Here is a 20,457-nt window from a genome sequence, read left to right on the forward strand (position 1 = left end):
TTTCAAAAGCCACATGTAGGAGAAAGAAAAACAACCATTACTTGACTTTTTAAAACTGTACATCTGCATAGCATAGTTTTCTTAGTTACTGTTGTATTGCTGTAAGAGACATCATGACCAAGGCAACTTATAAAAGAACATATTTAATTGGGCACTTAGCTACAGTTTCAGAGAGTGAGTTCCTGACCACTATGGCAGGCAAGCATGGAGCTAGAGCAGTAGCTGAGACTTGAACCTAAGTTTGAGTCAGAGATTCAATGAGACAGGGAGGAAAGAGAGAGAGAAGGGAGGGAGCGGGGAGACTGGGCCTGGTGTGAGGTTTTGAAATCTCAGCATCCAGCCCTAGTGACACATCTCCTCCGACAAGACGACCTCCTAATCTTTTCCAAAATAGTTCCACCAACTAGGTACCAAGCAGTCAAATAAGACATGAATTATTTCATGATATACTTAAAATGGACCTGGTATATATTCATAGTGATAGTCATAGAGAAGATATCAGTATCTATTATTTAAGACATATTTAGTGAAAAATCATTTTATTCAAGCATTTTTTTTTGTTGTTTTGGGGTTTTTGTGGGTTTTGTTTGTTTGTTTTTCAAGGCAGGGTTTCTCTGTGAAGATCTTGCTGTCCTAAAACTTGCTCTGTAGATCAGGCTAGCCTTAAACTCAGAGATCTGTCTGCCTCTGTCTGGGATTAAAGATGTGCACCACCACTGCTCTGCTTTCAGTCTTTTTATTTATTTATTTTACTTTTTTCTTTTGTTTTTTTTCGAGGCAGGTTTTTTCTGTGTAGCCCTCGCTGTCCTGGAACTCACTCTGTAGACCAGGCTGGCCTCGAACTCAGAAATCCACCTGCCTCTGCCTCCCAAGTGCTGGGATTAAAGGCGTGTGCCACCACTGCCCGGCTTTAGTCATTCTTTTAAGGGCTAGTGTGAGAGAACAGGAAGTTTAGGAAACAAGACTTCTATTTCAGTAAATTACACCTCACAATTTTTCTGTTGTTTTTGTACTTGTGCTGGGTCAGTCTAGATGTATCACAGAGCAATACCTTCTGTGCATATAAGTGTATAAGTGTATATAGTGTATAAGTGTATATAGATGGATGGTAGAGCACTTGCTTTGTGTGCATGAAGCCCTTGGTTTGAATCCCGGCACACATAGCCTTCAGGGAAAAGGAAAGGAGAATGGTGCACTCTGTTACAGTCACTGGGCCAATTCAGTCTGGCTGTAGCAGAGAGACAGAATAAGGGCTTGTGTTTTGCCCTTTATACACCCTTTGTATGAGAGACGCCTCAATCTGAAGAGAACGGAGGGTTTCAAGAAGAGACTGAAGGCGTGATACCACTACTCATGGGTTTCTAATGACAGAAATCCTTGGGAAACAGAGGTCAGGCAGTGGGAGGAAAAGAAAACTTCCAGTATTGGAAATAAGGGGAGCAGTTCTGTCTTTGTATAAGACTGTCTCCTGACCTGGAAACCTGTGGTCATTAGGCTTGATGGATCTGTCACCTTCCCTGCTATACTAAGTAAGGAAGCAGCAGCTATCTCCTCTGTCTGGGAAAGCACCATATAGCAGGTGGGTGGCAACAAGAGGAAGGGATGGGCTTCCCTCATCCCATGTACCCTTTTCTTGTCTGCTCACTGGGGTGGTCCCTGATGAACTGTTTCTAGTATTTAAATTTTCTCTTCCTTTGTCACTCATGGAACTGAGATTTGAAAAATGAAAAGAACAGGTGTTGGTTGAGAACCCAGACTGAGGGACTGCTTTTCAAAGGTATACCGAAAAAGTCTGAGGAAAAAAATAGCTCATTTCTGGTAATAGTGCCTTAGCACATTTAAATCGACAGAATCTTAGAAGATATGAATGCCACCCATTTTCTGTTGTAGAGACACTTTTCTGTATTCATTGTATTGAAATGGTACACGACAGAGACTTACACAAAATTGGTTCCCTTTGGGAATTTTTGCTTCCCTTGTTTTAGAAAAGAATTTTTCTTCTTTCCTCCAGAAGACAATATGTGGCTTATTTAGTAGCTTGAATCACAATGTCAACTTCTTTAAGCCTATGCCAATTTGTCCTTTACACAGTTGTCTAATTCTGAGTTATGTTCGTAGTTCAGTTTGCCAAGCATCTTGAACCTCAGTTAGATTCCTAGCACCTAAAATGAAGAAAGACAGAAAGACCCTACAAACTGCAAGGGCATGGCAGATTTTGATTCAGCAGTGACTGCTCTTGTCCATCTATTCTCAACCATTTCTTCTCTTTGAGACTTAGTTGGTTATTTGGGCTGCCCTTGGACTCGTGCTCGGTAGAGATCCATCTTGCTTCAGCTTCCTTTGTAGCTGCAGCTAAAAGTGTGCATTACCTTGCCTGATGCATTTTCATCATTTAGCAGTTATAGAAGGAAGGTTATACCTGGGCACTAAGTTCTGAAATTCTAGTTCAGTTGAGCTAATTAAGGAAACAAGGACAAAGGACTTAAGAATTTATGGGTGTCACAATGTGACGGTAGCACATGTCTGCGCCCTAGGTCTAGGAACTCTGTGATTGGAGCCCAGAGTGCAGCCTGCCCTTCCAGGAGATAAAACAAAACAAAACAAAAACTTGCCCAAAATTGTTCATTGACTTCAGTCCTGAGCTCATGGTTTTGCTTATTGGTTATTTGGAGCAGATCTATAGTACTATAGTATAGTACCAGATTTTGCCATTACCATGTAAAAGAAATTTAGTTTTTAAAAAATAACTTATTTATCTGTTTTTTTAGAGTTCACAACAGAACTTGTAGGAATCTGTTCTCTTTTTCCCCTGGTGAGCACCTTGGGTACCGAGCTGAGGTCATTGGGTTTAGTGGATCACTTCCCTGCTGATTCTCTCACCAGCCTCAGCATCCCCTGCATCCCCTTTCTGTTGTTCTGAGGCAGGGTCTTGTGTGGAGTCAACCTGCCTTAAACTCAAGACTCTCCTGTCTCAGCCTTTGAGACCACATCCAACTTTACTGGGTTTCTTTTGGTGGTTTTTTTACATATCATATTTTTATGCCTTATGGTACTTTTTCTCTAGAAGTATATCTCTAACTTTATAGAGAAAATAGGTAAAAATCTAGTAGAATATTTTCTTGAAGCACTGACATTCGCTTTGTAGCTGTTTGAGTACCTTTTAAAGGGTAGTGGGTGATTAGAGAAAGATGTGTTAGTGTGCTGAAGAAATGGCTTTCATAGTAGTAATCATAATTTAATAAAATTTCCAGCTTTTAATTTAGTTGGGTTTAGTTGGGCTCTGAAATAAGGTAGATTTTGAAATATGAATAAATTGAATTTATAAAGTTGTGATTTTTTTTCCCCATTCTAAATAAACAAATGTAACTCCATTCTCCACCCTTGGTCTCCATCCTGACTCTTGTCTGTTATGTCCTGAGATGTGGGCAAATTAGGGCAGTCTTGGATTTATTTCCATATCTGCATTTAACTTAGTAAGACCAAGGATGCCCTCCGGCTTTTGAAACCTTACACTTTACACTACACTTAAAAGATAGCTAGCTGACAAGAACACTTTAAAAATAGCAGACTCCTGGACAGGTGACAGAATGTCACACTGGCAGCACCAGACTGCAGAAACAGAATCACCAGATGTCACACACTTGCTTCTGTTTTCACAGCTGATTCAACAGCAGCATTTGTTGGGCAAAATGAAGTAAAAAGAAATGGCCTTGTCTGAGTTGAGCATCAGGCTTTTCTCTGCCATTACACATCTTCTCTCCCAAATCCTTTAAAAAGAGTTAAAGCTTGGCTGTACATTGCACTAAGAAAAGACTATGCAATGGTTGCACGCTTCATGCACGTCCTCCATACTAAAAGAGATACATAAACACTGACTATGTTTGTCTTTAGTGATCTTATTTTCCACATATCCTAATTTTTATTCAATGAAAATAGATTACATTTTATATTCTAATCACTATAGCTTAAGATATAGAAGAGTTAACCTAAATATTCATATGTAACTTTACACACACACACACAATTCTAGTTATCAGGAAACTTAGATTATATTTAGGTGATTGATTCTAGGGATCTAGCATTGGAGCTTTTCACAAGGTTTATGTTCCGGTTTATCCAAAATTCATTGAAAAAAAAATTAGGGAGAAGTCCAGGAATGATTAAAAACTACAGGGCTTTTCTTGTAATAGTGATGCCTTCTGCCTGCAAGACACTGTCGGAGCCTCTTGTTCTGCTTCTTAAGAAAGACGGAGTTGCAAGTATCCAGTGAGGGCAGGCAACGATAACCCCCTTTCCAAGGTGAGATTTTCTATCTCCTTAGGAAAGAGCCCAAAGGGACGTGTAGCTGTGCTCAAACTCAGGCTAAAAGGGCAACATCCTAGAAAACAGAAAAATTATTTGATCAGGAAATTTACCCCTGTGCCTATGTGCTCGAGGCTCTTTCCCAGTTTCTTTTCTATACGTTTCAGTGCCTCTGTTTTCATGTGGAGGTCCTTGATCTACTTGGACTTGAGCTTTGTACACGGGGATAAGAATGGATCAATTCGAATTCTTCTACATGCTAACTGCCAGTTGAGCCAGCACCATTTGTTGAAAAATGCTGACTTTTTCCCACTGGATAGGTTTAGCTGCTTTGTCAAAGATCAAGTGACCATACGTGTGTGTGTGTTCACAATAGCTTATACTGTAAGATCAAGAATTGACAAATGGGACCTCATAAAATTGCAAAGCTTCACCGGGCGTGGTGGCGCACGCCTTTAATCCCAGCACTCGGGAGGCAGAGGCAGGCGGATTTCTGAGTTCGAGGCCAGCCTGGTCTACAAAGTGAGTGCCAGGACAGCCAGGAGCCAGGGCTACACAGAGAAACCCTGTCTCGAAAAACCATAAAAAAAAAAAAAAAAAAAATTGCAAAGCTTCTGTAAGGCAAAGGACACTGTCAATAGCAACCAACAGATTGGGAAAAGATCTTTACCAACCCTACATTCGATATATATCCAGTATATACAAAGAACTCAAGTTAGACTCCAGAGAACCAAATAACCCTATTAAAAATGGGGTACAGTGCTAAACAAAGAATTCTCAACTGTGGAATACCAAATGGCCAAGAAGCAACTAAAGAAATGTTCAACATCCTTAGTCATCAGGGAAATGCAAATCAAAACAACCCTGAGATTCTACCTCACACCAGTCAGAATGGCTAAGATCAAAAACTCAGGGGACATCAGATGCTAGCGAGGATATGGAGAAAGAGGAACACTCTTCCATTGCTGGTGTGATTGCAAGTTGGTACAACCACTCTGGAAATCAGTTTGGAGGTTCCTCAGAAAATCAGACATATTACCATCTGATGATCCAGGTTATACCTCTCCTGGGCATATACCCAGAAGATGCTCCAATATATAACAAAGGACACACGCTCCACTATGTTCATAGCAACCTTAGTTATAATAGCCAGAAGCTGGAAAGAACCCAGATGCCCCTCTACAGAGGAATGGATACAGAAAATGTGGTACATTTATACAATGGAGTACTACTTAGCTATTAAAAACAATGATTTTATGAACTTCTTAGGCAAATGGATGGAGCTAGAAAATATCATCCTGAGTGAGGTAACCCAGTCACAAAAGAACACACATGGTGTGCGCTCACTGATAAGTAGATAATAGCCCCAAAGCTCAGAATATCCAAAATAAAATTCACAGACCACATGAAGCTCAAGAAGAATGAAGACCAAAGTGTCTTAGAAGGGGGTACAAAATACTCACCAGAGGAAATGCAGAGACAGTGCAGAGCAGAGACTGAAGGAAAGGCCATCCAAAGACTGTCCCACCTGGGGATCCATCCCATATACAGTTACTAAACACAGACACTATTGTGGATGCCAACAAGTGCTTGCTGACAGGAGCCTGATATAGCTGTCTCCTGAAAGGCTCTGCCAGAGCCTGATGAATACAGAAGCAGATGCTCACAGCCATCCATTGGACTAAGCACGGGGTCCCCAATGGAGAAGCTAGAGAAAGGACCCAAGGAGCTGAAGGGATTTGCAGCCCCCTAGGAGAAACAACAGTATGAACCAACCAGTACCTCCAGAGCTCCCAGGAACTAAACCACCAAGCAAAGAGCACACATGGCTCCAGCCGCATATGTAGCAGAGGATGGCCTTGTGGGAATCAATGGCAGGAGAGGCCCTTGGTCCTGTGAAGGCTCAATGCCCCAGTGTAGGGGAATGCCAGGACAGGAAGGCAGGTTAGTTAGTGAGCAGGGGGAGGGAGGATTGGATAGGGGGTGTTTCTGAAGGGAAACAAGGAAAGGAAAATAAAATATCTAAAAATAGAAAGAAAAGTTATTTGATGCAGTAAAGCTGGAAAAAATTTTTACAGGAATTAAACTGAATGAAGATTAACTAAAATTGAGCTTATTTTTTGTTCTTGACAAATCCTCTTGATTGTAGTAATATTAAGGTCCATTTGATGCCTTTTAAGGACCCATCCTGTCCTCTGAATAGTCACTAAAGACTGAAGAGGTCCTGCTTTTCAAGTTTTGTTTAAACAGGGTCTCACTGTGTAACTCTGACTGGCCTAAAATTCACAGATCTCTTCTGTGCACCACTATATCTGACTTTTTCCCGGTACTGTTTGTTTTTTTGTTTGTTTGATTGGTTGGTTTTTGAGATGGCTTCACTGTGCAGCTCAGGCAGGCCTTGATCTTGTGGATTTTTTGTTTTGTTTTGTTTTTTTCTTTTTTGTTTTTTTGAGACAGGGTTTCTCTGTATAGCCCTGGCTGTCCTGGAACTCACTGTGTAGACCAGGCTGGCCTCAAACTCAGAAATCCACCTGCCTCTGCCTCCCAAGTGCTGGGATTAAAGTCGTGCGCCACCACACCCAGCGAGCCTGTGGTTTTTACTTTGCCTATGTCTCCTGTGTGCTGAGGCCATCAATGCATGCCATTGTCTAAGTAAAGAGATTCTGTTTTTCCTTAGGTTCTAATGGACAGTGAGTGTGAAGTCTTGATAAGAGTTTATGTAGACTTCAGCAACTGGCTGTTGTGGTTAATACCCTAGAATATGATGAAGCAGAATTAGAGGATATCACTTTTGGTTTTCATAAATGCTAGTTTTGGTGTAAAGAACATTGACTTAATTGAGACCAGAATGTAAATTCTCTTATTGAGTCAAGGTTGTCACTGTAACAAGTGTTTGTGAGTAGTTTTTGATCTAGGTGGTGGTAGCAGGAAGCACTGCGTGTGATACAGGCTCTGTCAGAGACCCTAAACTGACCTAGGAATTAGAAAACCATAGAAGTCTTATGGGACAGCCACAAATAGAATTATAAGAAATATGTCGTCAACAGTGGGATACGTTTTAAACTCCTAGTAATTAGCTTGTAGCTAATATCAAATAGTTTTTCTACAGAAACCATATATTTAGGAATGTTTCCCTTATTATATTTTGAGAATTGCATTGATTTTTTCCCATTCTTTTACACACACACACACACACACACACACACACACAAAGTAGTGAAGTTGAACGAGGACTTTAGTTTTGTTTTGTTTTGTTTTTTCATTTTCCCCTGGTATTGAGCTTGGTAATGTGATGTTTGCCTCCAGTCCCCAGAAACAGAGTTTAATACCAAGTCGAAACTGCCTCTTGGACCATTATATATAAAACTGTATCTGTTGTAAAACAAAGGAAAAACCTCGAAACCTTTATCTTTAGCTTTATACAGACTATACTTCCCCAGCTATGACTGACATTTGAAAGCAGTGGCTATAAAATAAAATGAACATGTTTTTAGAGCTATAGGAAAACTCAGTGGTAGAGTACATGTAGAGTACATGTCTAAAAGTAACTCTCGATTACAGAGTCAAATACATAGAAATCATGCCTAGTTATTATTTTAATATCTTTTTGACTGTTTTTTTTTTTTTGAAACAGGGTATTACTATGTAACTATAGACTGCTCTTGTCTCCCAAGTTCTTAGATTACAGGGGTGATCCACCACACCTAGTTTTACTGGTACCTATTTTGTTGAAGGAATTGGTCATGAAATCTTACATAGTACATTTTCCTCCTATACAAGACTCTCTGAGTTTAATTTTTATTTTTGCTACATCCATTTTGTCTCTGATAATGAAAAAAAGCAGCAAATGCCTGCATCTGTCATCTTCACTCCTGCACCTCTTCCTCTGTGCCTCTGAACCCTTCCTTCTGTGCTTCTGCCTCTCATCCTACCCACCCCATCCCCCACGGCTCTCACTCTTTACCCCAGTGCATCATTCTGTTTATGACCTTACAGATCAGTGGTTCCATCTTTGTAAAGGACTACTGAGTAAATATTTTAGGGTGCACAGGACACAGGCCTCTGTTGCCTCTTTGCTTTAGTTCAGTTTCACAGCTCATTAAAAATTAAAAAAAAATGATTCTTAATCTCCGAGGTATGCAAAATAGGAAATCAACCGATGTGGTCAGAAGTTTCAATTCCCATATTATTCATAAAGATGACAATCTGGAAAGTCACATTTGTCACAGAGTAGTTAGTTGTGGGTCCAGGCATGGTGGTACATCCCAGTGCTTGTGGGAGGCAAAGACAGGCGAATCTCTGTGAGTTAGAGGGTAGCCTGGTGTATGTGGTAAGCTCTAGATCAGCTAGGGCTACATAGTCATAAAAAAAGAAACAGCAACCCACCATAGAGACCAACCCCCAGAAACAGAAGTAGCTTTGGGTCAACATAATAATGCAGGATTTTTATGCCAGTCTTTCCCCACTGACTTGGAAACATTTTACCATCTTCATTTTGCTCCTCTGGTAATTATGTTGTATTTTTGAGCCATTATGAAACTGTATTTTTTTATTCTCTCTAAACTTCATGTTTATATATACATCTGTAAATTTTTTCTTCTTTTTTGATGCCTTAATTTGAAGGGCATTAATGAATGATTGTTTAAATAAAATGCTAGTCCAAGAATTTGACTTGTTGAAATTTTAACATTGGAGATGTACAAATTTCAGACTATAATGGAAGCTTCTTTTTGTTTGATTGTATTTTGTGTTGAGACTTTGGCTTTGTTTTAAGACTTTTTATGTCTGTGTTTTATGAATTGATTTTAAAGTTGTTGTAAATGCTTTGGCTTTGATAGCGTTGCTATAGATTTAATCTGTAGTGTTTTGTAATGTTTATATTTTGCAGTGTATTTGAAATAATTATATTGAACAATGTTTTCTTTGTGCTTAAAATAAAATTGCTTTATTTTCCAGGACGCATGGGAATAAATTTCCACCATCCAGGAACAGATAACATTATGGCACTTAACAGTAAGTCTTCATACGAAAAAGCTTTATAAAAGTATCAGTCAGGTTTGCAACATGCAGTTTCTGCTTACTTAGATTTTCACTGTCTCACCTTTCACCGAGCGAGCGTGGCACAGACTACTGTGCCTTACACGTGCTTCCCAGAGCAGGATTTCTGTACCAGCAGCATCAGCATTACTTGGGAATTTACTAAAACCACACATTATTGGGGGCTCCTGCAGACCTGCTGAATGGGGAAGTTCAAGGGTGGATTTGTTTGCGTTAGGAGTCAAGTAGGTGATTCTGAGTAAGCAAAAGCTTGAAAACTTGCTGCTCTGAACCAGCCTTGGCAGAACACAACCCCGGGAACCAATCTGGCCTGCTGCCTGTGTGTGTAAATAAAGTTCTATATTAATAACGGGAAATACTTGCCAGCGTCTCTCAATACCAGTAGGTGAAGTAATAAAAGAAGGAGAGGTATAGGGAGGGGAGGAAGCAGAAAGCCCGGGTAAATAAATTACCTCATTTACACATAACTCATAAGTTTCTCATTGTGGTAAATAGTCATAGATGTTTCAAGGGAGACATTTAGGGATTTCAATGAAATTTGTATATTATAGATGTCAGCTTAGCATTTTTGCTGGTCAAACGTGGTTTTGTCAGTATAATTATGAGATTACATTCTAGAGCCACATATATATATATATATATATATATATATATATATATATATATATATATATATTACCCAGAATGTTGCTCTGTTGCTCAGTGATTTGGTTAGTCAGGGGTAGGGACATGCCTGTAATCCCAGCACTTGAGAGATACAGGCAGAAGAAGATCAGGAGTTTAAAGTTATACTCACTATGTAGAGTCCCTGAGGCCAGCTTAGGCTATTAGAGACTGGTGTAAGAGAACTGTGCCTGAATATTTCATATCACTCATTGCACACAGCACGGCAAATATTTCTATAAACATGTATATTTGTAGGTTAGAAAAGGGTAAATGAGGCTACAGCAGAGTCCAGGAGTTGAAGCAGTTCTTATTGGAGGCAGAGGAAGAGAGCTAATACAAACAGAAGCAGTCCCTTGGTAGCTAGAGACAGAAGAAAGGCTCAGTTGGAGAGCTGCTTGAGGTACACAGAGCCAAGCCACAAGGTCTCTGGGTTGAGCAGAGCTGCAGAGGTGAGGTCTGAGACTATAGAGGTCCTAGAAGCAAGGCATAGGATGGGAGCCAATGAACAAATGATGGCAGGGCCACGGGTAGAGTATGCTTCATCACCATTGGGGTTATAGCTGAAATGAAGTCCCAGGGACAGCCAGGAGTTCTCAGCCTATGGGTTCCTTGGAGCACAACTGGGTGGTCAGATAACAGGCCAGTGCCATTGCTCTGTTAGGTGTCCTCGTCCTTATGGAACCCAGGGGAGGGAGTTTACTCTTTGTTCTGATATATTCCATACACTCTTGGGCCTGGTTTCTCTCATACAATTTTAGTATGTATCTGTGTGCTCGTGTGTTCCCAGGCTTCGTTATCAGTTTATAGGCAGCACCTTATTTGCTTTGGGGGGAATAAGGTATCAGTCCATGCCTTATGGGTGGTACTGGGCAGACGCGATATCTATGTGATCAGAAAGCTGCAGAACCCCTGCTGTTGTTTTACTACTCAGTGCTCAGTGCTCCTTGTGAGATGAAAGTCGCCAAGGGCAAGTCATAGCCTAAAAACTTAGAGGCCAGTGTGATCTCCACACCTTGTTTCCAAAAACAAAAGCCCTGGAAGAAGTGTCTGGCCAATTTGCCTCTCCAGCATCTATAGACCAAAAACTTTGCAAAGGAGCCTGCACGGGAATTGTTTGTTGCCAGAAGGCCTGGGTGAGCTGTTGACTCCCAGAATCGCAGTTTTCTCTTTCGTCAAGTGAGTGATACTGATTTGTGACCTCTTAACCTCTCAGATGTGCAGGCCAATTCCTGGTCTCCAGGGGGGGACATACTGAATAAGCATAGGGCTGTGTGTTGTCCCCTTCTTGAAATACCATTAGATTTCTTAAGACAGGTTTTACATTCTCTAAAATATATACACACTTAAAATACACATCTAAAATACCCATACATTTCCTTGGATCTGACACATGCCTCAAGCACATGGAAACCACTGGAACTGCTTGTTGTCAAGTCCTGATCCATGCTAGGCATGGTCCTGTCTGGAGAGCCTTGAGGACAATATAGATTCCAAAGTATGTATACACCTCTCATTTCCTAATTTCTGAAAGAAAGGACACTTTAAACTGAGATTACCCTGTGTGTGTGTACGCATGTGTGTGCGTGTGTGTGCGTGTGTGTGCGTGTGCGTGTGTGTGTGTGTGTGTGTAATTGATAACATGCTTAGCTGTGCATCATTAGTAACTATGAGGATACTCCTTTCGATGATGGGAATTGCCTGAGAAAGAATAGTGTGGTAGTGTTGTCTGCTTGAAGCAGTTTCTGTGTATCTGAGAAATGACCTAATTTGACATCCAAGGGGCAGAGGATACAGTTTGCTTATTTCTGTGTAGAAAATAAAACCGAAAGACATTTTCTTTTGAAAAGGTTTCGATTATCTTTGGTTTATAAAATGAGAGACCTCATTTACATGTGGTTTGCTTAAGTCTCCTTTTTAGCATCAATTTCATCTCTTAGAGAAAGAAGGCCGATTACCATTCAGAATGGATTTATTGTGTATGGATAGTGTGTGCGGGGTGAGGGAGTGTTTGCATGTCATGGTATAGGTGTGGAGGTCAGAAGGCCATCTTGCCTATGGATAGGTGGAACGTGGTGGTGAGAAGAGTACACCAGTGTCCATGCCTCTCTGGGTGTTCCAGAAGGCTGACACATCCAGCTGTCTCCTCAAAGCACACTTTAGAAACAACCGGATGTATGCGTTTGCATTACTTATCGTCAGTTCTCGCTCACAGTCATCTCATCTGGACAAGAGCATAATCTCTGTATTGCATGCCGTGTTTGCATACTTTGATACTTTGGCTGTTATAATATTTCTCATATGTATTGTGAGCCCAGCTCCTTTAGTGACATGTATCTGACATGGGCAGTCATGTTTGTGAGTATGGTGTTTGTTTATTTAGAGACCAGGTTGGCTTGGGAGTTAGATTCTCTTCCCTCCCCCTCCCAAATGCTGGGATTTCACCCATGTGCCCCCATATACAGCCTCGTAATCTCTGTCCATCTCACCTCCACCGTCAGATAAACCCAAACATGTACTTGGTCTCTTTGAGAGTGTCTGACTAGCTTGGGCCAGTCTCAGACTCACTAGTTCCAATTTGTAGCTGTCAGCACTGTTGCCCCAGACCCCAGGGCAGGCATTGCAGCTGTGTGCCCAGTGTCCAGCAACACATAGGCATGTTTTGTCCTCTATTTCCCCCTATCATTTGTCATCCCAGAGCTCTTGTCCTGTGGAAACCAGTTTTCCCTTTCCCTTAGGAATGATTGAGATCAAATTAAAGATCACTAAAACTCATGGTTGCCTTTAATCCCAGCACTTGGGAGGCAGAGGCAGGGAGATCTCTGTGAGTTCAGGGTCTGCCTGGTCTACACAGTGAGTTCCAGGACAGCCAGGACTACATAGAGAGACCTTGTCTCAAGTAAAACAAAACAAAAATCACTAAAACTTTATCATTTCACAATTTTTTATTTTTTTCCCTTTGGATTTGTTTTATTTTGTTTTTCGAGACAGGGTTTCTCTGTGTAGCCCTGGCTGTCCTGGAATTCACTGTGTAGACCAGGCTGGCCTCAAACTCAGAAATCCACCTGCCTCTGTCTCCCAAGTGCTGGGATTAAAGGCATGTGCCACGACTGCCTGGCACAATTTTTTATCATTGAAAGGGACTAAATATAAATTGAACTATATTTTTAACAAAGAAAGGGAATCGGGTGGTATTGGCACACACCTTTAATTCCAGTACTTGGATCTCTGAGTTCCAGGCCAGTCTGGTTTACAGAGCAAGGTTTGGGACAGCCAGGGCTACACAGAAAAACCCTGTCTCTTAAAACCAAATAAAATATATAAAATAAAAGAGGGAGGGGAGTGGCTAAGAAAACGTAGGATATAGGAGAAATGATTTGTCGGTAGCTCACACTTGTAATCCCAGCACTTGGGGGTTGAGACAGGAGGATAGCAAGTTGAAGATGAGCCTGGGCAGCACAGTGTCACTGTTGAAAGGTAGATTGGAGGAAGCATGTGAACGTAGCTCCTCCTTTCTTACCATGAACAACAAGTATGCCCTTCCCTCTAGAGTGGGGAGTATGTTCCCTTCCTGCTGTAACAATTATCCATTGAACCATCTTCCTTATTCTTACTCCAAAGACACTAAGTTTGCATAATACATCCTTTTCCCTTCCAGAAAAGGAGGGAGGCCTTTGAGGGTGCTCTTTGTAGTAATGTTTGTATCAGGCAGACCTGTGCTTCTCTGCACTGAGTATGCAGTTGTTTTAGCAGTCGTGGCCTCCCATAGAATTGTGGTAGTTTTTCCTCTCAGAAAAGTGCCTCTATAACTGGTCCAAGTCAACCAATTTAAGGTCAAATTCATGTTGAAAGCCAGGACACTCAGTACCCGCTTAGAAGGCGTCGCTGCTGAGGGTATGCAGTTTATTCCTCTGGACTTTATTCCCTTTCGAAGTTGAAAATAGGCTGTGGGGATCTGGTGAGGTAAGGAGGATGTGTGGTGAGCACACAGAGGAGTGTGCTTTTCGGGGTGCTGAGCATCTGAAAGTGCAAGACATACACCTGCTTACACAGCATGGAGGTAAGACAGCTGCGGTGGCCATGTTTGGGATCAGGCCTGTCTCATGTCACCTTTTACAAGCTTCATCAGCTTAGGGCTTCAGTCTTAACACCTCTTTGTCTCCGATTTCTTCCCGTGTAAAGTAGAGGTAAAGATCATAAAGGTGGGGCCATAGCACAGGGTCTTGTAGAGCAAGCTTGTATGCTTTGCCTTTGCGACTTGCCTAAGTTTTATAGCTGCCTGCTAAAGTTCTCCCTCGATTTGCATGTTAGCGTGCAAAAGATATATTGATTATTTTTGTTTTTGAGTCAACCTTGAATTTGCAAGATCCTCCTGCTTCCGAGCCACTGTGCCTGTTTTTTGTTTGTTTGTTTGTTTTTGGGTTTTTTGTTTTTTCGAGACAGGGTTTCTCTGTATAGCCCTGGCTGTCCTGGAACTCACTTTGTAGACCAGGCTGGCCTCGAACTCAGAAATCCGCCTGCCTCTGCCTCCCGAGTGCTGGGATTAAAGGCGTGCGCCACCACTGCCCGGCTTGTGCCTGTTTTTTTGTTGTTGGTTTTTGCTTGTTTCATTTTTGAGATAGAGCCTTCATATGTAGGTCAGGCTGACTTTGAACTCCCAGCCATTGGTCTTGCTGCCTTAGCCTCTGAAGGTTGGGGCTATAGGCATGTGCTAGTATGCCTGGCATTTAAAGTCTTCATTGTCATTTCATTCTGACATCTTCCATGTTGCCATGACTGTTTGAAGTTTGAGGTGAGTGGAAAAGCAGTCGTGCCGTGACCCTCTGACAGAGGAGGGGCATTAAGCCACACTCTTCCTCATCAGAGGGCCCAAAGCAGTTAGGGATTGATGAGTTCTAGAGGACAACCTGGACAGCTTGAACTCTTAAAATGTTAATATCTTAAAAGGGAGTGTGGAGCTGGGGAGGGTGGGGCCTGAGAAGCTGGAAGCCCTGGGTTCCATCGCCCGGCACTGCAGTAAAAGACAAAACTACAGCAGCACAATGCCGGTGAGGACACGCAGCTGCTCGAGAGGTCCCACGTCGTTCACTGACCACTGAACGCCTGTCCATAGCCCACGCCCTGGGCACTTGGAATGTTAGCCGAAGGTGCCCTCTCCATGTCGCTTCTTAACTGACAGCTTGACAATATTTTGGAATGCCTGTCTGTATTTGTGTTAGAACTGGGAGCTGACAGTGCATTTGTTAAGCTAAAAGAGAAAAGTTGAAGGTTATTGGTGCATTTTGTATCAGGCAGCCTCCTGTGTGGCTGCTTGGTCTCTCCTCCCTGCGTCTCTTTCTTTGCTGAGTGTGAATTCCTTGGGGAGGATCAGCTGAGAGGAAGTGGCAGAGGGAGCTGAGCACATGCATGTGTTTGTGCCAGAATAGGAAGAAAGCCAGCTTTGCTAGAATTCCTAATGGAAATTTTTAAAAATTGAAAAGCACATTGTTGTTATTTTTGCTCACTGTGAGTGATATATGTAAAAAATATTTTTTGTTTCCTTAAGACGGGGTCTTGATATATAACTTTGGCTGGCCTGGAACTTACTGTGTAGTCCAGGCTAGCCTCAAACTTGAGGTAATTCCCTGTCTTGGCCTCCTAAGTGGTAGAATTACAAGTTTGGGTGGCCATACCTGGTTCTCAGGATATGTGCTTTGTGTGTTTGTGGGGTTGTGTGTATTTGTATGGTGTCTTCATCAGTCTCCTTACTTTTGAGATTGGTGTTTTCACAGAACATGGAGGTCACCAATTCCTCTAGGCTGACTGGCTAGTGAGCTTCACTGAGCCTTCTGTCTCTTCCCTGTTCCTATACCCCACGCCCTGGCACCAGACATGTGCTGCTGTGCTGACTTCTGTGTGGGTCCTGGGGACTGAACTCAGACCCTCCTGCTTATAAGGCGAGCAGTTTAGTGAGTGAGCCATATCTCCAGCCCTGTTTTGTTTTGATCTTGGCTTTTGATTTTTGTTGTTGTTGTTGTTGTTATGTTTTGTTTTTTAAGAGAGGGTTTCATATCGCTCAGTTTGGTCTTGAATTTGCTATGTAGTTGAGGCTGCCCTTAAACTGATAACCAGCAAAGAAAATAATTTCATTATAGTAATCTGTTTATTTTAAGACAAGATTTTGCTATGTAGCTCCATCTGGCTCAGGAACTAACAGAGATCCTCCTGCCTCTGCTTTCTGAATATTAAGATTAAAGGCATAAGCCACCACACCAAGCAGAAAATAATTTCAGATGGTAATATGATAGTGAAATAGTTTTTCTGACACTCACAAACAGAAGTAAATCTTTGAGATTTTGAAAATTTTGTAGACAAGATATCCTTTGCTGTTCTTTATAAATCTGAGCAGACTTATGAATTAAAATACAAGTATAATGTGAACACATTATAAGTAATGGATAATTAAATAGTAATTAGAGAAATATATGATGTTTAAAATACATTTGAAATAGATTTGGATAGATGCTCTAAAACAATACTGTAAGGGGCCTGAGAGATTTTCTTTTTTATGCTACTAAGATGTGGACTAATAAAGATAATTTAACATGGGCTCAGGCACAAGTGTTAAGAGGAGCATGGGCGTGGGCTTGTCCTAACAGAGTGTAACAGAGTGGTCCCTGTGTCCCTGTGTGCGGCTGGGTCTTTACAGATGGGAAAACTGGGGCACTCAAGAAGCTGTGCAGGACTTAACCAAGGTGACAAGTTGGAACCAGGATCAAAGTTTTCTGCCTCCAGCTTGAAGGTGCTTCTTTTTGCTTTAAATACTTCACACACACACACACACACACACACACACACACACACACACACACAGTTTTAGCACAAGCATATAATTTAGTACCTGTGTAAAAATTCCTTTTCTTTTATTACTGTAATCTCTCTCCCTCTCCCTCTCCCTCTCCCTCTCCCTCTCCCTCTCCCTCTCCCTCTCCCTCTCCCTCTCCCTCTCCCTCTCCCTCTCCCTCTCCCTCTCCCTCTCCCTCTCCCTCTCCCTCTCCCTCTCCCTCTCCCTCTCCCTCTCCCTCTCCCTCTCCCTCTCCCTCTCCCTCTCCTGAAAAATAGAATGTCCAGCCTGGTCTACATAGCTTGAACACTATAAATAAGTTAAGTTTGAAATTGTCTTGTGATTTTTAATGGGTTTTAGAAGAGATTCCTCTTGTATATGGAATCCCTTGGTAACAGGAGTTGATTTTCTTTCTCATAGTAATGATGTAGGAACCAGCTAGTTTCTTACTGTTCCTTATGGACTTCCTCATAGCTTTCTCTACTTATGTAAACAGTGTATCCTGGATTTCCTGTTTGCAGCATTCACCACACATGTAATTAATTAAAAATTCAGAGCTTAATCTGTAAACATTTCAAAGACCTCTCATGATGCCAATTATAATTCAGTGAAGAACAACACAAAATGTATTTCAAGACCTTAGCTGGTGCACAGTGATACAGCAGTAGTCTGTCAGCAGCAAAGCTCTGGTTTGATCCCATGCTGCAGAAGAGAAAGTGTGTATGTGCACCTGTATACATTATACAAAGACATTCAACCTTTTTTTCCTTACTCTTATGACTAGAAAAGAAAAATGCTTACTTTTTTTTCATGGGTGTAATATGTGTAATAGACATGTGATGTTTTGTGATGCTTTGATACTGGTATACAGTATGCAAAAATTCAGGATATTTAGCATATTCATCACGTCACATGTTTGCCATTTCTTTGTGATGAAAATGTTCAAAAATCTGATTATTGCTGGGGCTGATGGCAGAGGCCTGTAATCCCAGAGACTCAAGAGACTTTGGAAGGTGGATCATGAATTCAAGCCAGCCTGGATTACAGAGCAATTTCAAGGTCACCCTGTGCCAGGAGGAGGAGGAACAGAGACAGGGGCTGAGGGACCGGACTCAGAGATACTAGGAGCTGGGAAGATGGCTCAGTTGGTAAAGCTCGTGCCACACAGGCCTGAGGACCTGAGCTTACTTTCCACCATCTACACAAAAGCCCCACATGATGGCATGCACTGTAATCCCAGAGCCAGGGAAGATGGATATTTGGAGCTTCCTGGCTAGCTAGACTTGTCTAATTGGTGAGCCACAGGCCAGTGAGAGATCCTGTCTCCAGAACAGTGCGGATGGTACCTGAGTAGGAACATTATCTAAGGTTGTCCTCTGTCCTTCAAATACATGTGTACACACATGCATGTGCACCCACACACGTGAGTGGGAACACACATAAAAACCAAATCAGGACTGGAGAGATGCCGCAGTTAGTTCAATGCCTCCATCCAAGCACGAGGACCTGAGTTCAATCCCCAAAACCCACATACAAACTTACCACAGCAACATGTGCCTGTTGGACAGGAACTGGAGGATTTCTGCAGTTTGCTGGCTAGCCACTCTAGCCTAACTGGTGAGCTCCAGGTTCAGTGAGAGACCCTGCCTTTAAAAATATGGTGGGGAACAACTGAAGAAGACACCTGAAGTCAACCTCTGATTTCTACACACATGCACACACAGTTGCATATGTGTGCACACATGAACACATATGCAGAAATTGGTTAAGATGTATGAAAGTTCTTATTCAACATTTCTCAAAAGAAGACATTCACATAATAGCCAATAGGAATTAAAAACAAGACAAAGCCCAAAACTCATTATTGCTTAACACTCAGGAATTGTAAATCCAAACCATAATGGGGTGGTACTTCATTTCTGTTGGAATGACTCTTATCAAAATGACAGTGAATGATTGGCAGAATGTGGAGAAAACCAACCCCCCCTCATACACATAGGCACACATCCCCAATCCTGCCAGTGGTCAACATTGACTAGCACAGCTATTAATAGTACAGCTCTAGTATGGGTGTTCTTTTTTAAAAATTAAAAATAGAACTGTCACATGACCCTGCAGTCAAAGGTATAGATCCAAAGGAAATTATACCTGCATGCCCATGACCATCAAGGCACTATCCACAGTAACCAGGTATCTATGAAAGGATGGGTGAGATATGAATACACAGTAGACTGCTACTCAGCCAAAAAAATAATGAAATACCAGGGCCAGTGAGCTGGCTCCGCAGGTAAAATCACTTACTGCCAAGCCTAGCAACCTGAGTTCAGTCCCTGGATCTGCATGTGGAAAGTGGACCGCTTCCTCAGATTGTCCTATGACCTACACACAAGTACCTTGTGGGATGTAGTTTTAATTCTGGTGTTTCTCCTCACTGCGCATGTTTCAGCCAAGTGGAAAGTAGCTTTTCTTCAGGCTAGGAGTCAGGCCAGGTGTGGGGCAAATGAGGAGCTGCTGCTTGTGGCTGGAGCTGTTCCCAAACTCCCAAATAAGTTATTTTTGGTAACCTCCTTCTATGAAGGAACCCTTGTTCCTGTGAGAGAAGCCTTGCAGGAGGCAAGAGACATGGAACACGGACCAGAGAGAGGGTCCAGCACTGACGCTGCTGACTCCTGAACACATCAGCAGCCATGTGTTTGACTACTCTCTGTAACTCACCACTCTGTTTGGAGGTTCATAACTGTAGAATTAGCAAGTATTGGTTGGCTCAAGTAATCAGAAACTGAAGATTTATATAACGTTCGAAGAGATGGCACGAGGTTTTTGACATAGTGGTCTGGAGAAGATTGCTTGGTGAGATGCTCCAGCTTTTTGTTGTTGTTTCTTTTAGCAAGGTCTTGGCACCATAACACACCCTGGTCTGCAACTCTTGCAACTCTTGATTCTCCTGCCTCAGCCTCGGGATGGGCCAAAAGTATGTGCTACCACCGTGGGCCGACTGCTAAATATTGAGTTCCTTTCTCTGTAGTATGCAAATTCTCAGGCCAGTTCAATGCTGGATCAGTTGGATACAGTTCCCGGGGCATAAATCATCAACAGACTATCCTCTGTTTTCTTCAGCACACTTGAACATGAAAACTATTTACTCAATCCTCCTTTATAAAGTACCTCAGTAATACTACTACCGTGCTCACTAATCATTATTGTTAATTTTGAAGTTTATAAAGAGAGAAAAAGGTCTTCCTAAGAAAGATGGGTTAGAATCAGAGAAATGGAGAAGGAGTTTAGAGGACTAAAGTAATTTATAATAAAGTGTGAGTGTAGTAGCTAAAGATGTGCTGTTTCTACCTGATGTGCTCATTGTGTCTATGGAGAACTCTACCGTCTCTGCTATTGCTGCCTTGGTTTGAGAATCATTGGACGAGAAGTATCTTTTCGGCTACTATTACAATGAAGAAACAGGTAGAACACTTGGGGACAACCCTCACCCTCCTGTTCTTTGGGTGTTTACAATCTGATGAAGGGAATGGGAACTTTTTGGTCTTAACCTTAAGCTTTTATGTGGAATTTTTTTATGACTAACTTCCGGTAGAAGCTAAACGACAACGTTAGAG

General features: G+C 41.9%; 1 protein-coding gene across 11 annotated transcripts in view; it reads left to right on the plus strand.

The window, feature by feature from the left end:
- Cpeb3 (cytoplasmic polyadenylation element binding protein 3) overlaps window positions 1-20,457 on the plus strand; it is a 184,791-nt gene that overhangs the window by 71,132 nt on the left and 93,202 nt on the right. For all 11 annotated transcript variants that reach the window (XM_029472535.2, XM_029472532.2, XM_029472531.2 and 8 more), the window contains exon 4: window positions 9,259-9,315. In XM_029472535.2, coding sequence (XP_029328395.1) covers window positions 9,259-9,315 — 57 coding nt within the window. The remainder of the gene's footprint in view (window positions 1-9,258; window positions 9,316-20,457) is intronic.

Source organism: Mus caroli, unplaced genomic scaffold (assembly GCF_978045245.1).
Source record: "Mus caroli unplaced genomic scaffold, Mus_caroli_1 scaffold_20, whole genome shotgun sequence".
Lineage (NCBI taxonomy): Eukaryota > Metazoa > Chordata > Mammalia > Rodentia > Muridae > Mus > Mus caroli.